This window comes from Chiloscyllium plagiosum, unplaced genomic scaffold (genome assembly GCF_037043375.1).
Source record: "Chiloscyllium plagiosum isolate Xiang-an unplaced genomic scaffold, Cpla_swu_hap1 HiC_scaffold_15, whole genome shotgun sequence".
NCBI classification, from domain to species: domain Eukaryota; kingdom Metazoa; phylum Chordata; class Chondrichthyes; order Orectolobiformes; family Hemiscylliidae; genus Chiloscyllium; species Chiloscyllium plagiosum.
Genome location: NW_028270153.1, coordinates 47,981,913 through 48,001,720, shown reverse-complemented (window position 1 = coordinate 48,001,720; position 19,808 = coordinate 47,981,913). Strand labels below are relative to the sequence as shown.

At 41.9% G+C, this 19,808-nt stretch overlaps 1 protein-coding gene across 5 annotated transcripts in view; it reads right to left on the bottom strand.

The window, feature by feature from the left end:
* Positions 1-19,808, bottom strand: part of bcas1 (brain enriched myelin associated protein 1) — a 147,321-nt gene that overhangs the window by 108,254 nt on the left and 19,259 nt on the right. For 4 of the 5 annotated variants that reach the window (XM_087994946.1, XM_043710239.2, XM_087994948.1 and 1 more), the window contains exon 3: positions 14,063-14,141. In XM_087994946.1, coding sequence (XP_087851072.1) covers positions 14,063-14,141 — 79 coding nt within the window. Of the gene's footprint in view, positions 1-2,653; positions 2,714-14,062; positions 14,142-19,808 lie in introns of all 5 variants that reach the window. The other variant, XM_043710235.2, reaches the window with a different exon arrangement.

Sequence of the window (19,808 nt, the reverse complement as noted above, 5' to 3'; positions counted from 1 at the left end):
GCAGCATTAATTGGTGTATTTTTTTATAGAAGGCCCAAGATGGACCATTTCAGTAACCAGTGGTTTGACAATAATTTCATTTAGCGACCACTTGAATGTTTGACAGAAGGCACTGCATGCTAGGGTACTCTTCATACTGTACTCAAGACATATCAGCGCACACAGCCCATCTCCACATCCATCTGCTTCCAGGGTTAGCGAACTTGACTCACTCCTGCACTTCCCAGCCTGAAGTGAACAGCATGTCATTCAGGAACCTTTCTGTTGAGGGAAATGCAGCAAGAGGAGAAATTTAACTCAAGCTGCCTGCCACATTCGGGAAAATCTGGGCTGAAATCTCTTTTTACTGAAATACATAGCATCTATTTATTAATAAAGTATTTGATCTTTTTCCTTACAATTCAGTAAATGTAATTAGTTTTTAAAAAGTATATTTGTATAAGCCAGCTTTTTCTCAAAAATTCCTGAAATGATACATATGGTATTTGTTCATCCTATCAAGTTGTTTGACTGCAATGTTCAATTGGCAAGCATTTGTTGTGTTAACAGTGTCCTACATTAAACTTAACAATCATGATGAAGCAGAACCCCACACCCTTTCTGTAAACAAGGCTCATGAGATGCTTATTCAATTGTGTGTTAACTTATTTCATGAAATTTGTGCCATGTTCCAATTTAGACTTTTATGATAAATGCAATAAGTGCTATAAGTTGTTCAGGAGTGTCCAGTTTCTCATTCTTTTCAGTTACGCACTTTAATGTTTAATGAAATAAAAGAAGGCCACCAAATAATTTTACAAAATGCAAACAGTAAAAGCTGAATGTTTCTCTTCATTTCTAAAGAGACGTACCAAATATTTTCTAATGATTCATAGCTAATATTTGAACTTAAGGTGGTTCTGTTGTGTTATATTTGGAAAATAAACAGTTTATATGGAAACATTTGTCTTTATGCCAAATGGTTGATTTCACACCATGGTGATGGATTTCAAATTCTAGCATTGCTAGAACTGAGAGTGTTTAATAAAACCATACAGTAAGATTTTTAATGGCAATTGGGAACCACAAGGGGATGTCTTGTGTCCATTTTTGACAGATTTTCCTGGCTGGAGAAAGGGGACAGGGCACGTTTCACACGGGAGGGATCCCAAACTCAGCAGGCTGTATGAACCAAGAGCTGGCTTCAAACAGACCCCACTTTAGCTGTTGCTAGGTCCTTAATCCAAAGTGTGAGAGTCAAATATTCATGGAGTAGATGTTAATACTCTTGAAGGTGCCTTGACGTGCCTGAAGGTTCTCAAATCCCCTACTCTTTAAAGTTGAAAAGAAAAGCTATTACAAAGATTAAAACATAACCTCTGCTGGAGTACTCTGAGATTAGAAAGAAAATTAGCATCTATTTGAACAAGTTAAACCAATCTCTTTGTTGACATTTTCCCAAGAGTTGAGTACAATGTTTTTGTCTATGGTTATCCAATTTTCAAAAGTTACAATCGCATCAGGGCTACAGAGGGCACAGTTTAACTGACAATTTAAGAGGCTATTAAAGGATTAGCTGTTTTGATGTGGGATCTGAATTTAAGTTCATTTTTAACTACTTGAATTGATATAGAAGCTTTGAATGGGTTCAATGGGGAGCAGATCTCTTTACAAACAACAGTGAATGTTTGAAAGCTGTATTGGATTGTTAGAGGTACTTTGTTTTTGTTTTTCAGCCCCACATAGTTTCTGAGTTCCTTCCATACTGATACTGGGAGAGTGGCCATGGAGTTGGCATGGGTTGGAAGATGATTGTTAGGTTAGTAGGGTGAGATATGATGACCTAAGTTTCTGAACTGACTGGACCCAAGTCCCACAGAACTGAAACAAGCCTTCTAAGCTGCCTATCTTATTACTTGTGTGTCCCTATGGCCATCTACCCTCTGCTTCTGGAGTTAGCAGGATGGATTTCGACTTGTTCATATATCCCAAAATGAGAAAGGTACATTACCGAATATTTTCAGTGCCTCAGGTGGTTTAGCAACTGAAGTAAACACCTTGAGAGTGAACAATCAGACTCCATATATTCTTTATAATTGGATATTTTTGTTTAATTTCAGTGATGCAGCAGAGTACAAAGATGGAGAAGACTATGATTTTATTATTGTGTGATGTCATATATCCCTCATTGAGAATCAGATTAACATCGCACAGGACGTTTTGATTTACAAATTATGTACTTGCTCTAAATTTCACAAAATGCTATTACTATTTCTCTTTTTGCCAGCTGATATCATATCACTGAAACCAAACTTCACTTTGCTATTTTTTTTCCATCCACCAAACCATGACAGAATAATATTGGGTCCTGTAGTTGATGAAGTATAGTTAGTGTACTACTGGATTAGAGGCAAGTCAGTTTGATTACAGGAACAAGAAAAAAAGCAGAATTAAGCGTAAACTCAGAATAGCGGTTTTAAACGAATGAAACTCAAATGGATACAAAAGACATCAAGGCATTCCGCACATTTTATTTAAAATAATGAAACTGTTGTAAACCAGGGAAAATAATAGTTTAAAACACAATGAAGACTAATGAAATTAAGACAATAAAAGGGGCTAGTGTAGTTAGGGAAGTGAAAATACAAGAGGTTTAGTCTATCATTCGACATACCTTTTGCTTTTCCAGACTTCAAATGCAATTTCTTCATCAGGTAATCAATTCTGCGGATATCTTCAGATGGAACAAGTGAAGGATGCAAAGAGACAGGATAATGAAAAAGAAAATACTGAAGAATAAAAAGAAATTGAAATAAGAGACGTAGATGCAGTCTGTGTTACGTATGCAGTGCTCTCAACTCTTCCCCATTCTTTGTTAGGGATAAGGAAGAACATAGAATATAGAATATAGAACATTACAGCGCAGTACAGGTCATTCGGTCCTCGATGTTGCGCTGACCTGTGGAACAAATGAGAAGCCCATCTAAACTACACTATTCCATTTTCATCCATATGCTTATCCAATGTCCTTAACGTTGGCAAGTCTACTATATTGCTGAAAATGTGTTGCTGGAAAAGCGCAGCAGGTCAGGCAGCATCCAAGGAACAGGAGAATCGACGTTTCGGGCATAAGCCCTTCTTCAGGAATGAGGAAAGTGTGTCCAGCAGGCTAAGATAAAAGGTAGGGAGGAGGGACTTGGGGGAGGGGCATTGGAAATGCGATAGGTGGAAAGAGGTCAAGGTGAGGGTGATAGGCCGGAGTGGGGTGGGGGCAGAGAGGTCAGGAAGAAGATTGCAGGTTAGGAAGGCGGTGCTGAGTTCGAGGGATTTGACTAAGATAACGTGGGGGGAGGGGAAATGAGGAAACTGGAGAAATCTGAGTTCATCCCTTGTGGTTGGAGGGTTCCGAGGTGGAAGATGAGGTGCTCTTCCTCCAACTGTCGTGTTGCTATGGTCTGGCAATGGAGGAGACCAAGGACCTGCATGTCCTTGGTGGAGTGGCAGGGGGAGTTGAAGTGTTGAGCCACGGGGTGGTTGGGTTGGTTGGTCCGGGTGTCCCAGAGGTGTTCTCTGAAAAGTTCCGCAAGTAGGCGGCCTGTCTCCCCAATATAGAGGAGGCCACATCGGGTACAGCGAACACAATAGATGATGTGTGTGGAGGTGCAGGTGAATTTGTGGTGGATATGGAAATATCCCTTGGGGCCTTCGAGGGAAGTAAGGGGGGGGGAGGTGTGGGCACAAGTTTTGCATTTCTTACGGTTGCAGGGGAAGGTGCCGGGAGTGGAGGTTGGGTTGGTGGGGGGTGTGGACCTGACAAGGGAGTCACGGAGGGAGTGGTCTTTTTGGAACGCTGATAGGGGAGGGGAGGGAAATATATCCCTGGTGGTGGGGTCCGTTTGAAGGTGTCGGAAATGACACGCTGTACATGGAGGTTGGTGTGGTGGTAGGTGAGGACCAGTCACCTACCATCAAAGATCAGTCCTCAGCAGAGCCCTCGCCTTCATTCCCCTACGCTCTCAGATTAACGAGTTCTACACATGGCGGGACATCGAACAATTCTTCCGCCGCCTTCGCCTCCGCGCCTACTTCTTCAACCAAGACTCTTGCCCACCCTCTGACGACACCTTCTCCCGCCTCCAACACACCCCATCCACCTGGATACCCCGTGCTGGCCTCTTACCCACCCTCTATCTCTTCATAGCCAACTGCCACCGCGACATTAACTGCCTCAACTTCTCCACCCCTCTCACCCATTCCAACTCTCACCCTCAGAACGTGCAGCCCTCCACTCCCTCCATTCCAACCCCAACCTCACTATCAAACCGGCAGACAAGAGAGGCGCGGTAGTAGTTTGGCGCACTGACCTTGACACCGCTGAGGCTAAACGCCAGCTCGCGGACATCTCCTCCTACTGCCCCCTCAACCATGACCCCACCTCCCACCACCAAACCATCATCTCCCAGACCATCCATAACCTCATCACCTCAGGGGATCTCCCATCCACCGCCTCCAACCTCAGTCCCACAACCCCGCACTGCCCGTTTCTACCTCCTGCCCAAAATCCACCAACCTGACTGCCCCTGCCGACCCATTGTCTCAGCCTGCTCCTGCCCCACTGAACTCATCTCTGCATACCTCGACACGGTCCTGTCCTCCTTAATCCAAGAACCCCCCCACCGACGTTCGGGGATACCACCCACGCCCTCTACCTCCTCCATGATTTTCACTTCCCTGGTCCCCAACGCCTTATCTTCACCATGGACATCCAGTCCCTGTACACCTCCATCCCCCATCATGAAGCACTCAAGGCCCTCCGCTTCTTCCTTTCCCGCCGTACCAACCAGTACCCTTCCACTGACACCCTCCTTCGACTGACTGAACTGGTCCTCACCCTGAACAACTTCTCTTTCCAATCCTCCCACTTCCTCCAAACCAAAGGAGTAGCCATGGGCACCCGCATGAGCCCCAGCTATGCCTGCCTCTTCGTAGGATATGTGGAACAGTCCATTTTCCGCAGCTACACTGGCACCATGCCCCACCTTTTCCTCCGCTACATCGATGACTGTATTGGTGCTGCCTCATGCTCCCACAAGGAGGTTGAACAGTTCATCCACTTTACCAACACCATCCATCCCGACCTCAAATTCACCTGGACCGCATCAGACTCCTCCCTCCCCTTCCTAGACCTTTCCATTTCTATCTCGGACGACCGAATCAACACGGACATTTACTATAAACCGACTGACTCCCACAGCTACCTGGACTACACCTCGCCCCACCCTGCCCCCTGTAAAAACGCCATCCCATATTCCCAATTCCTTTGTCTCTGCCACATCTGCTCCCAGGAGGACCAGTTCCAAAACCGTACAACCCAGATGGCCTCCTTCTTCAAAGACCGCAATTTCCCCACAGACGTGGTCGACGATGCCCTCCACCACATCTCCTCCACTTCCCGCTCCTCCGCCCTTGAGCCCCGCCCCTCCAACTGCCACCAAGACAGAACCCCACTGGTCCTCACCTACCACCCCACCAACCTCCATGTACAGTGTATCATCCGCTGTCATTTCCACCACCTCCAAACGGACTCCACCACCAGGGATATATTTCCCTCCCCTCCCCTATCAGCGTTCCAAAAAGACCACTCCCTCCGTGACTCCCTCGTCAGGTCCACACCCCCCACCAACCCAACCTCCACTCCCGGCACCTTCCCCTGCAACCGTAAGAAATGCAAAACGTGCGCCCACACCTCCCCCCCTTACTTCCCTCGAAGGCCCCAAGGGATATTTCCATATCCGCCACAAATTCACCTGCACCTCCACAAACATCATCTATTGCATCCGCTGCACCCGATGTGGCCTCCTCTATATTGGGGAGGCAGGCCGCCTACTTGCAGAATGTTTCAGAGAACACCTCTGGGACACCCGGACCAACCAACCCAACCACCCGTGGCTCAACACTTCAACTCCCTCTCCCACTCCACCAAGGACATGCAGGTCCTTGGACTCCTCCATCGCCAGACCATAGCAACACGACGGCTGGAGGAAGAGCGCCTCATCTTCTGCCTAGGAACCCTCCAACCACAAGGGATGAACTCAGATTTCTCCAGTTTCCTCATTTCCCCTCCCCCCACCTTGTCTCAGTCAAATCCCTCGAACTCAGCACCGCCTTCCTAACCTGCAATCATCTTCCTGACCTCTCCGCCCCCACCCCACTCCGGCCTATTACCCTCACCTTGACCTCCTTCCACCTATCGCATTTCCAACGCCCCTCCCCCAAGTCCCTCCTCCCTACCTTTTATCTTAGCCTGCTGGACACACTTTCCTCATTCCTGAAGAAGGGCTTATGCCCGAAATGTCGATTCTCCTGTTCCTTGGATGCTGCCTGACCTGCTGCGCTTTTCCAGCAACACATTTTCAGCTCTGATCTCTGCATCTGCAGTCCTCACTTTCTCCTCGAAGTCTACTATATTGCAGACAGTGGCATTCCATGCCCCTCTTCCTCGGAGTAAAGAAACTACCTCTGACATCTGTCCTTTAACCCATCACCCTCAATTTAAAGCTACATCATCTCATTCTAGCCATCACCATCCAATGAAAAAGGTTCTCACTATTCACCCTATCTAACCCTCTGATTATCTTATATGTCTCAATTAGTCATCTCTCAACCTTCTCTCCAATGAAACAGCCTCCAGTCCCTCAGCCTTTCCTCATAAGACATTCCTTCCATACCAGGCAACATCCTAGTAAATCACCTCTGAACCCTTTTCAAAGCTTCCACATCCTTCTGCGGTGACCAGAACTGTATGCAATACTCCAAGTGCAGCCGCACCAGAGTTTTGTATAGCTGCAGCATGACCTCGTGGCTTGGAAACTCAATCCCTCTACCAATAACAGCCAACACATTGTATGCCTTCTTAACAACCCAATCAATCTGGGTGGAACTTTCAAGGATCTATGTACATGGACACCGAGATCTCTCTGCTCATCTGCACTACCAAGACTCTTACCATTAGCCCGGTACTCTATTTCTGTTGCTCCTTCCAAAGCAAATCACCTCATACTTTTTTGCATTAAAATCCATTTGCCACACCTCAACCCAGCTCTGCAGCTTATCTGTGTCCCTTTGTAACCTGAAACATCCAACAGCACTGTCCACAACTCCACTGACCTTAGTGTCATCCACAAATTTACGATCCATCCTTCTACTCCCTCATCTAGGTCATTGATAAAAATGACAAACAGCAGTGGCCCCAAAACAGATCTTTGTGGCACACCACTTGTAACTGAACTCCAGGATCAACATCTCCCATCAACCACCTCCCTCTTGTTTCATCTAATTTCTGACCCAAACCACTAAATCACCTCAATCCCATAACTCCATATTTTGTGCAATAGCCCTATGGTGGGGAACCTTATCAAAAGCCTTACTGAAATCCATAGGCACCATAACAATCACTTTACCTTCATCCACCTGTGTGGTCACCTTCTCAAAGAACTCAATAAGGTTTGTTTAAGAACTCAAGTAGTGGGCCAGTCCACCACCCATTTGTGATTACAGGGACTTCTTGTTCACTTCTTTTTCTTCAATGATTTCATTAGAAAACCGGTCACAAATGGTTTCAAAATTGAGTGATGCTGTGCATTGATATTAAAAAAATAAAACAGGAGAATGGCACCTCAATCCATTCATGCCCTCAGTTTTAAAATGTTACTGAGATTTAACAACTCTTCTCACTTTTTACTGAGAATGTGGTGGTAAAATAGAGTAAACCGTTGCAATGTGTTCTGTGTACTGTAATTCATCACTGGTTAGTTATGATTGGTCACAATGTGAAATAGCTGTGATTGTATCTAAGTTAAAATATGTTTAGGCCTCACCATTAGCTGTGACTTCTTAAAAAAAAAACTATGTACTTTCCACCAATGAACAATTACTGAATTGTTTAGACAAGTTTAAATGTGATCTGTGAAATAGAGCACCAGTGGGTGACAGTTCTGATGCCTGCAAATCACAGTTAATTGATAGCACATGGGACTACAGCAAGCAGTCGGTTACTTGAATTGAATGAAACCCACTCAGATCGACAGAAAATTCAGACTTGAATGCAAAACCTGACCTCAAGATTGGACCTTGCTGGGCTCAGTTTTTGGGATCAAATCAAAATGTACCAGCTTCACAGTGGTCTCTCCTGACAACTGTCTTTCAACAAAATGGACCTTAAAGAGCTTCTAACAGTCATAGACAGACACAAGTGAATGCTAAGTCACATTAAAAAGGACTGGATGCTGGCTCAGTGGTGGCATTTAGGAAGGCATTAAAAGGAGAGGGAGTTGTCGGCAATCAGAGGAGTTGGGGAGAGTGTTCCAATCTACAGGGCTTAGAAGGTTGAATCCTCTAATAGAACAGTGAAATAGAAGAGTAAGTTATAAGGTTTGTGGATTGGACAGGGCAACATCGGGGGGGGGGGGGTGGAATTTAAAGCTAAGAATGATAATTTTAAATTCTACATAAATTTCCTCATTGACTGATGAAAGCATTACTGGGTTATAACCTATATTTGTTTCTTTTTCTCTTTAATATTGATAGAAAGAGAAAGAGATTTTACAGATGTTGTGCTCTATCCTGGACACTTGAACGGTTCAGCAGCACTGATCAATAACATCTGTTAAATAGCGTAATTTGTTTACCATGGTGTAACATGCTTGCACTAATCTTGCATTCAGAGTTAGTACTTTGATGTGCCTACTTCGAAATTCAAGGCTAACAATTATCAACATGAAATTAAAATTTTCAATTCACGAACTCGTCTTTTTTTTTTTACAATGATTGAATTTTTTTTGAATTGCTAGAAGTATTCCTACACACGAACAATGCATTCAACATCAGTTTAAACCTCTTTTCACTGTACACAAAATTATCTTAATACACTTTCTTGAACTTTGGGTGTCAGCTTGTGACAACGTGCCAATTACTTCACAGAATAATCCTTAAATAGCAATATCCTGGCAATTAACAAAAGCTGGGTGTATTTCTCCTTTGTTTACATTACTAATCCATAAGAAAACATAACTTGAAGTTATCAGAGATCATGTTAGTTCTAAATTTGAAGTCAGTAATATTGAGATAGCATTATGGCATTCTTTGGGTCCAAAGTCTGTAAAGATTCATATTTAAATTTAGTTTTTACTCTATGTTCATGGTAGACTGAAAAAGCTTGTAGAAAAACCTGCTCTTTGATTTTATTGGTTATAAAAAGTTGGTGTTCTAATTAATGAGAATTAATTTTGCCTACTGAGCTGATTCAACTGGAAGTAATTCTGATTATTTAATTACCTCCTTTCAACACAAGTCTAAAGGGCTGTTGGCAACACAAGCACGATCAGTTCACTGTGTGTTGGTTCCTTTGTAAACAGTGCAAAACTGTTTACAAAGTGCACTAGAGCCATTTATTGGCAGAGATAAAGTACTGCAAGTCAGGACTAGATTCAATTCCTCCATTTAGACACACTCTCTCAAAATGAAATCTATTTCCTGTTCATTAATAATATTTTAATACTTGTATATAAATCGGGACCATTGTTCTTGTGCAGGTTGACTGGTCTGTTTGAAAAACAATTTCATGATATTAAATTAACTTGTATTGTTTGTGTTTAATTACTTCTGCCCTGGTGCTATCCTTGAATTATGACAAAGATCTCAGGAGTAGGTATATCATGTCTCAGGAAGATTAATAACCAGTTCTTCTTTGCTACATACGCCATTAAACAATTCATGGGGAATTGCAAAATTGAAATTATTGTTATTTTGTGATGGAGTGGAAGAGACCTGCATTTTTGATTAAGGAAACAGATTCTTTATGAAAAATGGATTACAAATATTGGTATAATTTGCTCATATGTAAGCACACACAATGAATCAGCGGTGGGAACGTTTGCTGACAATTACACAACGTTCAGTACCTTTGGCAGATCCTCAGATACGGAAGCAGTCCTTGTCCATATGCAGCAAGACCTGAATAACATTCGGATTCGAGTTGATAAGTGGCATGGTACATTTGTGAAACACAAGTCACAGGCAATTCCCATGTGCAACAAGACAGAATTAAACCTTTGTACCTTGACATTCAATGGTATTACCCTGAATGAATCCCCCATTATCAACATCCTGGGAACTATGTATTGACCAAAACTGAACTGGACTAACCAGAGAAATAGCATGGCCACAAGAGCATTGTCAGAGGTTAGGATTCCTGCAGCAAGTAACTCATTTCCTGACACCTCAAGGCGTGTACACCATTTATAAAGCAAAAGACAGGAGTGTGATTGAATACTTTCTACTTGCTGAGATGAGTCAGCTGCTGCCACAACATTCAAGAAGTCAACACCTTCCAAGACAAAACAGCCTATTTGATTGGCACTCCACCGAACACCCTCAACATTCACTCCCTTCAACAATCACTCCCTTCAACAATCACTCCCTTCAACAATCACTCCCTTCAACAATCACTCTCTCCACCATTGATGTTCTGTAGCAGCAGACTAAAAGATGCACCGCAGAATTTCACAAAAACTCCTCAGACAGCACCTTCTAAACTCTTAGTGTCTGTCAACAAATACATCAGAACACCATCACTTGCAAATTCTTTTCCAAACCACACACCATTCTGACTTGGAACTTTATTGTCACTGGGTCAAAAAACTAGAACTCCCCACCTCCCAACAGCACTGTGGTTATGCCTAAACAAGTCAGCACTAAAGGGCAATAAGGGAGCAGTTACACCGAATGTAGAATGTCTGCACTCCAGGGTAAATTTTGAGGGCAAGCCCACCTCCACTTACAGGGCAGGCCCTGTTTTAATGGTTCCAATGACCCGCTTTAATGAGCATGACGCAAAACTTTTGTTAACTCCCAGGAGGAGGGCCTGCTTCATTGAATTCATGGGTCAGTAGCTATACACTCCAGCATCACCAAGCAGGGAAATGGCCCTGCTGGTAGGTGCAGGTAGGTTAAAGAGTTGGCATTCAGCAATGAAATCAGAATTGAAGCAAGTCCAAGTAAGCTGGAGCTAGGCTGACTGGCCCCAGAAAGTGCAAGGCCTCTGGTATAGCTGGTGCTGTGGAAGCATACTGAACAAGATGGATTGTAGAGGTAGCCAGAATGTGGGAAGGGGACTTCCAATTTACATGGGGTACAGAATGGAGGCATTGCAGTTTTGCTGAGTAGCAGCCCACAGGTTAAACCTGCCAAGCTAGAGAGTGGGCATTGCTCTTTAGATCATAGAGGTGGTCAGATGAGCTCCATAGTTGGACGTTAATAACACACTAAGGGCCTCAACTGAAGTACGGTTGGTTGACCCAAACAACGTCTCCTTCACAGCCCACCCATAAAAGTGGGAGTGGGAATATTGCTGACGGCATGGCAATATTCTACCTTTCTGTCCTCCCACTCATCAATATCTCATTATATTGTACTCAAGATATATTTTATATTGAAATCATGAGTCATTACTGTCAGATCAGCATCGGAGAAAGTTCACCCACTGCTGACTATGATTTAAATTACCCACTTGTCATCTTATACTGACACCTTTGTGCCTCCTGGTCTTGGTTCCAACAAGGATCCAGCGGCAAATATAATTCCATTGAAGCCCTATTCTGACTCCATCATCTTAAACTCAGTCTTCAGGTCATTCACAAACTGTTTTTAAAATGGAGCTGCCAGCCCCAATGTTGCACAACCTGCTGGTCAATAATTTTCACCCATCTCCCTTGCCTCCCAACAATGCTCACCTCCCCTCACATGTAACTACAAAGGAATATTGTACACATACTAAAGAATATCATAATATTGTAATATTGCGAGTAACAATATTGGAAAAGCTGTAATCTTTTTCCACATAAAAGTAATCTTGATTTACATTGCACCTTTCATTAGCACAGCATCTCTAAAAGTGCTTCAGAGGCAGTGGAGTCCTTTTGGACTGTATTGTTGTAATGTAGAAATGTGGTAGCCAATTTACACACAGCAAACCCTCACAGATGTGACAATGATCAAATAATCTGATTTTCTGGTGTTGACTGAGGAAACTGGAGGTAACTCCCCTGCAAAATGGAATCTGTTATATCCACCTGAGAGAAAGATCAGGCTTCAGTTAACAGCTTATCAAAAAAAAAATCAAAATGAATCAGTTCAGGTATGTGTTTTCTGGGTGGAATAGTTTTTAAACATTATCTGTCTAGTAGCAACTAAATAAAATCACCTAGCTAACCACAACTAACCATTTCTAATTTCAACTTAGCAAGCAACAAGGACACCTGCTCAAGAGCAGTAGGTATTTTATTTTTAGAAGATGCTAATTACATCACTGACATCTGACTGAAAATTAACTTGGTGGCTTCAGTTGGAAGCCATTGCAGCTTTTTCAAAGAGTTGGGACGGAACATATTTTTTGTTAATTTTCAGTAGAGACAGATGTCATGATCGCACCTATGGAAATACTAAACTTGTAATCACAATTTTTGTTTTCGATAAAGGAGGTACAGTCAAAATGAGGTAAATTCAGAAGCTGACTGGAGAGGAGTTCCAGAATGTCACACCTATACGGAGTCAGGGAAACCTCACGTGGAAACATTAAAGAAGAGTTAATGAGAGTCTGAAGGCTGACTACCCAAACCTCTCTCAATAGCAGGAAAACTCCTTCAGACAACAGTTGCATTTTACCTTTCAAAACCTCACAAAAATATTGAGTTAAATGTGAGTTTCAACCCTTATTTACATGCTACTGTTATTGACACCCTGGTATGTGAACTAGGGTGGTAATAAGGCCTCAGTTTGGCACAGCTGTTAAATACACATGCACTACAGGTAAAGATAAATGAAAAAGCCAGCCAGTTACCATTGAAAGAACTGGGACAAATGAAATAAAATTAACCTGCAAAACCAAGGATCCCAAAATTAACTGTTAAATTACTAACATCAATGTTACCAGTATTGTACTATCCACTGAATGTGCGCAGCATTCAAATATCTGCTTGTCATGAATGACTCAGGTACTAACTAGTAAATCTCTTTTTCAACATTTACCTTTTATTGGGCTCACCTTTATTCCTAATCTAGGTGTAGGTGAATTGCATTATTTTCTTCTCTTGCTGTTAGTTGGCATAACCACATGCTTTTGTTCTCCCAAGAATGTCTGGTTAAATTAGCTCCTTGTAAAATGTAAATTCATTTGTTCTGGGAGAAAGTTATCCACAACGAAAGGATAAATCCACCTTGCTATGATCAAGCCCGGCGAATGGTTAATAAAAAAGGACAGCCAGTTCACCCCTCCTTAACCAGGATCTTAACAATTTGGGGTATCTTATTTGGAGTTGTAACAAACTGGGGAAACTTATTCAAGAACTGTTTGAAACACAGGAGAAGGAAATGTCCTCCTCCAGACCCTACCAGGAAAACCTGAGACCCTCCCTGATGGTGACTCACCTTTTTTTCTACTTTGAGATCTTTACAAGTCAACCTTATTAATTGATACCAGCCTAACCCTATCTGGTGACAGCCAGATTATGTGATTTTCAATTGCTTCCCACTTGGAATGGATTGGCCTGTGACACTTAGCTGAACCTCAGAAATTACAATATTAGAATCATGTCTAGAGCAAAAGTTGATTTTATTTTAATGCAGATCTCTATTCATGCATTTAAAAGAACCATTATTCATCTCCTCACTAACTAACCTGTAGATTAACAGTTTCTTCAATATCTTAGCAGACTGTATGTCAGAATTGAAACTATATTCTTACTTGAATGGGTTGAAGTGTACACACGATATCACCAGTCTCATATAATTGGTTTCCGGATTTCAAGCCACATGAACTCTCTAATAAGAAAGATCTGTTCTAAAACTGCAAATAAGTGAAACTTTGCCAAGTGTTAATTTAGTGCCAGTGGCCTGCATACAGGTGTTCTAAATTCGATTCCATGCGATTAGCTTCAATGTCAAAAACTTGACAATGTAAAGACTAATGGTAAAAAGGATGCTTTTTAGTTTAACTCAAAATTTACTTCTTGAATAAAGTAATACATACCAGTATCACTCTTATTCTCAACTGAATTTGGTTTTCCGAGTGTAGGACCATTCTGAACAATCTCAGTAGGAGTTTCAGTCTGAAAAATGAAAATGTATATAATGATATCATGCGTTAAGCCGATTAAACGCAAGGAAAGTTACGTTATCTCATTATGAAATGGAAAAAAAAGGCAATTTAAGAGCAATATCTACAATTTTGAAAATGTAGGAATGAAGAAATTATTACAATTTATGACTCACAAAGTCACATGTGAAGTATTAAGGTTTTCTTCACCAATGTAACAAATTCTGTAATCACCAACTCCCCAGTGAGGGTTTGACATCTACTACACATCAATCGTATATTCCTTTTGAAAAAAAAAGGAGTTCTTGTGACCTTCAAGTATATTGGGAACTGCACACTCTTCAGCGCACATGTCTTCCCACCAGAAGGCAAGTGAACTATCCTGAAACCTTTTATCAAGAATAAAGAATTGACCTTATTGATACAATATAGTCTATGCTGTGGTGGTGTAGTAGGTCTCACTCTCAAATTTTACAGAATTGAGATTATAAAGTACAAATTGTTAAATGCAATGTGCCAAGGACAAAGCTAAGGATTGTGTGATATCACAAAACAAAAGTTCAATGTCTCCCTTTTTGATGAGATTTGGAAAAGAACAGTATCTCAAAAGGGAGGCCAAAGAAAATCAGTTACATTGTGATCTAGTCATACAACAATACAAACTTTCAGTTAATTGCAGCAGGAAATGCTGGAAATAATCAGTAAATCAGGCAATATTTTTGGGGAGAGAAACAAAGTTAAATGTTTCAGGCTGATGACCTGAAAGATCATTGACCTGAACCATTAGTACGGGAGAGAAAAAAAAAGAGTTGAGTCATGTTATTCTGCATTTTATTCTTTTATTTTAGATATCCAACATCCACAGTGTTTTGGTTGTACTTTAATTCCTGCCTAACTCATTACTGCTACAGTGAATGGGGAGGCCAGGAGATTCACTATTATATCTGTAACTACATTCAACTCCCAATCCTCAGCAATTGAAATAAATAAATTCAAAGTTTTAGAATTTTGAAATGAATCTATTGAATACTACACAAATTTTCTCATAACAACAAGACTTTGAACAAGTCCGTGGCACTGAGTTACCAACAATGTGACAGTGTTTGGCTTTGCATGATTATTCTCACATGAACTTTCTAATCATGTTCTGGAGGAACAAAAAGCACTTGATCTCAAATCATAATATTCTCTGCCAAGCTTCTCTGTTTAACTCTGTTTTAACTTTTGGAAATGCAATGATGAAATAAGAATCCTTGAATGTTTGAGTTCAATATAAAATGTAGGATAATGCCAAAACCATAGCACAGATAAAGACAAAGTTCTTTGGCTACTCAATTCCTGGAGGACAATAAATGGGATCCAGGTCAGAAAACCTCCTGAGCAGGTAATTTCTTTTGAGATTCTAATAAAGCTTTTTCACCATGTACTAAAGTTGAATGACATGACACATCTATTCTGAAGAAGGGTCACTGGACCCAAAATATTAACTCTGCTTTCTCACCACAGATGCTGCCAGTCTTACTGAGATTTTCCAGCAATTTTTGTTTTTTTTCCCTTTCCTGCTTTACAGGTCAATGCCTGATCACCAAAAATATCATCACAGCACATAGAATGAAACAGCATCTGTTAAAGATGCAGCAACATTCCTACAAAGAAACTCGATGGGATTTGCTAGGACAGAACACATGTGTGTCTTGGAATAATGTTGTAAGAAGTTGATGATGCTTTCATGTACCTATTGCCATTCTCCCTCTAAATGATAGAGGTCATGAGTTTGGAAGGTGAACTTTGGTGAAGTGTTGCAGTATGCCCTGAAGATAGTCCACACTGCTGCAACTGTGAAAGGATTTAATAATCAAGGTGTTAGATAGGGTGCCAATCAAATGGGGGCTGTTTTGTCCTGTGTGATCCCAAGCCTTCTGAGTTGTTGGAGCTACTCATCCATGATTCATAATGAGTTGGTAGGATAGGTTAAAGCGGAAAAGGTAGTGGGTGGAAGCAGGCACCAAGTTGTCAGAAGGATATATGAGGCATCTTGGGGATGGACAAAGGTTGCATGGAATGCTGTAAGTGGGGCATGGAGACTGCATGGGGTGAAGGGATGAGATGTGTGAGGCTGTATGAACACTTTACATTTCTCTTCTTTTGGACAGGTTAGGTATCCTGATAGATCTGGATCTAGGAGAACCTTTGGCAGAGATAATGTGTCCTTTCGGTTGTCAAAAGGCATGCCTGTGTGTAAAAACTACACAAACTCAGTGGGGCTTGCAAAGTTGTCCACAAAATTGTCAAAAGAAATGTGGAGTTAAGAAAAAAATGCAAGGCTTTTCAGTGTGACTGGTCATTTAAAAGCTTGATAGCATTTACTGCACATGATGGATTCCACTAACTATCACAATCACAATGGGGTGCTAACTGACGGTCAGTTCAAACCAGTTATTGAATGGAAATGTTTTTCACATAATATATTAAGCATTTGAGTGAGGTATTTGCTATTATGAAGGAATAGTTGAAGCACACAATGTATTGTGTGGGCTTTGCACCAACGAAATTGTTTTTCTTGTTAAAGCTGACAGGGTCAACAAATCAATAACATTATTTCCTGTTAGGATCCTACCGATTCATACCCATGTCAGATAATAGGTCAGTTAGCATCTGTTCAGAGGAAAGGGCAGAGGGTGGTGAGTTGACACGGAGTTGGATTAGCAGTTATAGATGCTATACAGGGCGATTGGAAGGAGACAAGGAATAAGGGCTATGGAAATAGAATATTATGCATAGGACTGGACATAGATGCATGGGTTGGCATGGATGGAGCATGCAGAGTGAAGCGGTGAGAGCAGAAGAGTCATAGAGTCATAGAAATGTACCGCACGGAAACAGACCCCTCGATCCAACTTGTCCATGCTGACCTGATAGCTGAAAATGTGTTGCTAGAAAAGCGCAGCAGGTCAGGCAGCATCCAAGGAGCAGGAGAATCGATGTTTCGGGCATGAGCCCTTCTTCAGGCTCATGCCCGAAACGTCGATTCTCCTGCTCCTTGGATGCTGCCTGACCTGCTGCGCTTTTCCAGCAACACATTTTCAGCTCTGATCTCCAGCATCTGCAGTCCTCATTTTCTCCATGCTGACCTGATATCCCAACCCAACCCGGTCAGCACCAGGCCCATATCCCTCCAAGCCCTTCCTGTTCATACACCCATCCAAATGCCTTTTAAATGTTGCAATTGTATTAGCCTCTACCACTTCCTCTGGCAGCTCATTCCATACACGTACCACCCTCTGCTTCAAAGAGTTGCCCCATAGGTCTCTTTTATTTATTTCTCTTCTCACCCTAAACCTATGCTCCCCCATCCCAGGGAAGACACTTTGTCTATTTATCCTATCCATGCCCCTCATGATTTTATAAACATCTATAAAAGGTCAACCCTCAGCCTTTTACGCTCCAGGGAAAACAGCCCCAGCCTATTCAGCCTCTTCCTATAGCTCAAATCCTCCAACCCTGGCAACATCCTTGTAAATCTTTTCTGAACCCTTTCAAGTTTCACAACATCTTTCTGATAGGAAGATGACCAGAATTGCACACAAAATTCCAACAGTGGCCTAACCAATGTTCTGTACAGCTGCAACATGACCTCCCAACTCCTGTACTCAATAATCTGACCAATAAAGGAAAGAATACCAAACGCCTTCTATGCCATCCTATCTACTTGCGACTCCACTTTCAAGGACTATGAACCTGCACTCCAAGATATCTTTGTTCAACAACACTCCCTAGGACCTTACCATTAAGTGTAGAAGTCCTGCAAAGATTTGTTTTCCCAAAATGCAGCACCTCACATGCATCTTAAATAAAGTCGATCTGCCACTTCTCAGCCTATTGGCCCATCTGATCAAGATCCCATTGTAATCTGAGGTAACCTTCTTCACTGTCCACTACACCTCCAATTTTGGTGTCATCTGCAAACTTACTAATCCAAATCATTCACATAAGTGATGAAAGGTAGTGGACCTAGCACCAATCCTTGTGGCACTTCACTGGTCACAGGCCTCCAGTCTGAAAAACAACTTTCCACCACCACCCGCTGTCTTTTTCCTTTGAGCAAGTTGTGTGTCCAATTGACTAGTTCTCCCTGTACTCCATGAGATCTAACCTTGCTAACCAGTCTCTCATAGGGAACCTTGTCAAACGCTTTACTGAAGTCTATGTAGATCACATCTACTGCTCATCAAAACTCTGTTATTTCTTCAAAAAATTCAATCAAATCTGTGAGGTATGATTTCCCAGGCACAAAGCCATGTTGACTATCCCCAATCAGTCCTTGCCTTTCCCAATACATGGACATCCTGTCCCTCAGGATTCCCTTAAACAACATGTTACCACCGACGTCAGGCTCACTGGTCTATAGTTCCCTGGCTTGTCCTTACCACCCTTCTTAAACAGTGGCATCACATTAGCCAACCTCCAGTCTTCTGGCACCTCACCTGTGACTATTGATGATACAAATATCTCAGTAAGAGGCCCAGCAATCACTTCCCTAACTTCCCACAGAGCTCTAGGGCACACCTGATTAAGGCTGGGGGATATATCCACTTTTATGCATTTCAAGACATCCAGAACATCCTCCTCTGTAATATGGATATTTTTCAAAATGTCACCATCTATTTCCGACATTCTATACCTTCCATATCCTTTTCCACAGTAAATACTAATGCAAAATACTTATTTAGTATCTCCCCCACTTTCTGCAGCTCCACCCAAAGGCTGCCTTGCTGATCTTTGAGGGGCCTTATTCTCTCCCTAGTTACCCTTTTGTCCTTAATGTATATGTAAAAACCCCTTGGATTCTCCTTAACTCTATTTGCCAAAGCTATCTCATGTCCGCTTTTTGCCTTCCTGATTTCCCTCTTAAATTTACTCCTACTTCCTTTATACCCTTCACTCTATCTATCCTGTCTATACCTGACATATGCTTCCTCCTTTTTCTTAACCAAACCCTCAATTTCTTTAGTCATCCAGCATTCTTTGTATCTACCAGCCTTTCCTTTCACCTTAGCAACAATATACTTTTTCTGGGCTCTCGATATCTAATTTCTGAAGACTTCCCATTTTCCAGTAATCCTTTTACCTGTGAACATCTGCCCCCAGTCAGCTTTTGGATTTTCTTGTCTAATACCATCAAAATTGGCCTTTCTCCAATTTAGAACTTCAACATTTAGATCTGGTCTATCCTTTTCAATCACCATTTTAAAACTAATAAAATTATGGTCGCTGGCCCCAAAGTGCTCCCCAACTGACACCTTCAGTCACCTGCCCTGCCTTATGTCCCAAGAGTAGGTCAAGTGTTATACCTTTTCTAGTTGGTACATCCACATACTAAATCAGAAAATTTTCTTGTATGCACTTAAATTCCTCTCCATCTAAATCCTTAACACTACGGCAGTCCCAGTTGATGTTTGGAAAGTTAAAATCCCCTACCATAACCACCTTATTTTCTTACAGATAACTGAGATCTCCTTACAAGTTTGTTTCTCAATTTCTCTCTGACTATTAGGGGTCTATAATACAATCCCAAGAAGGTGATCATCCCTTTCTTATTTCTCAGTTCAACCCAAATAACTTCCCTGGGTGTGTTTCTGGGAATATCCTCCCTCAGCACAGCTGTAATGAAATCCCTTAT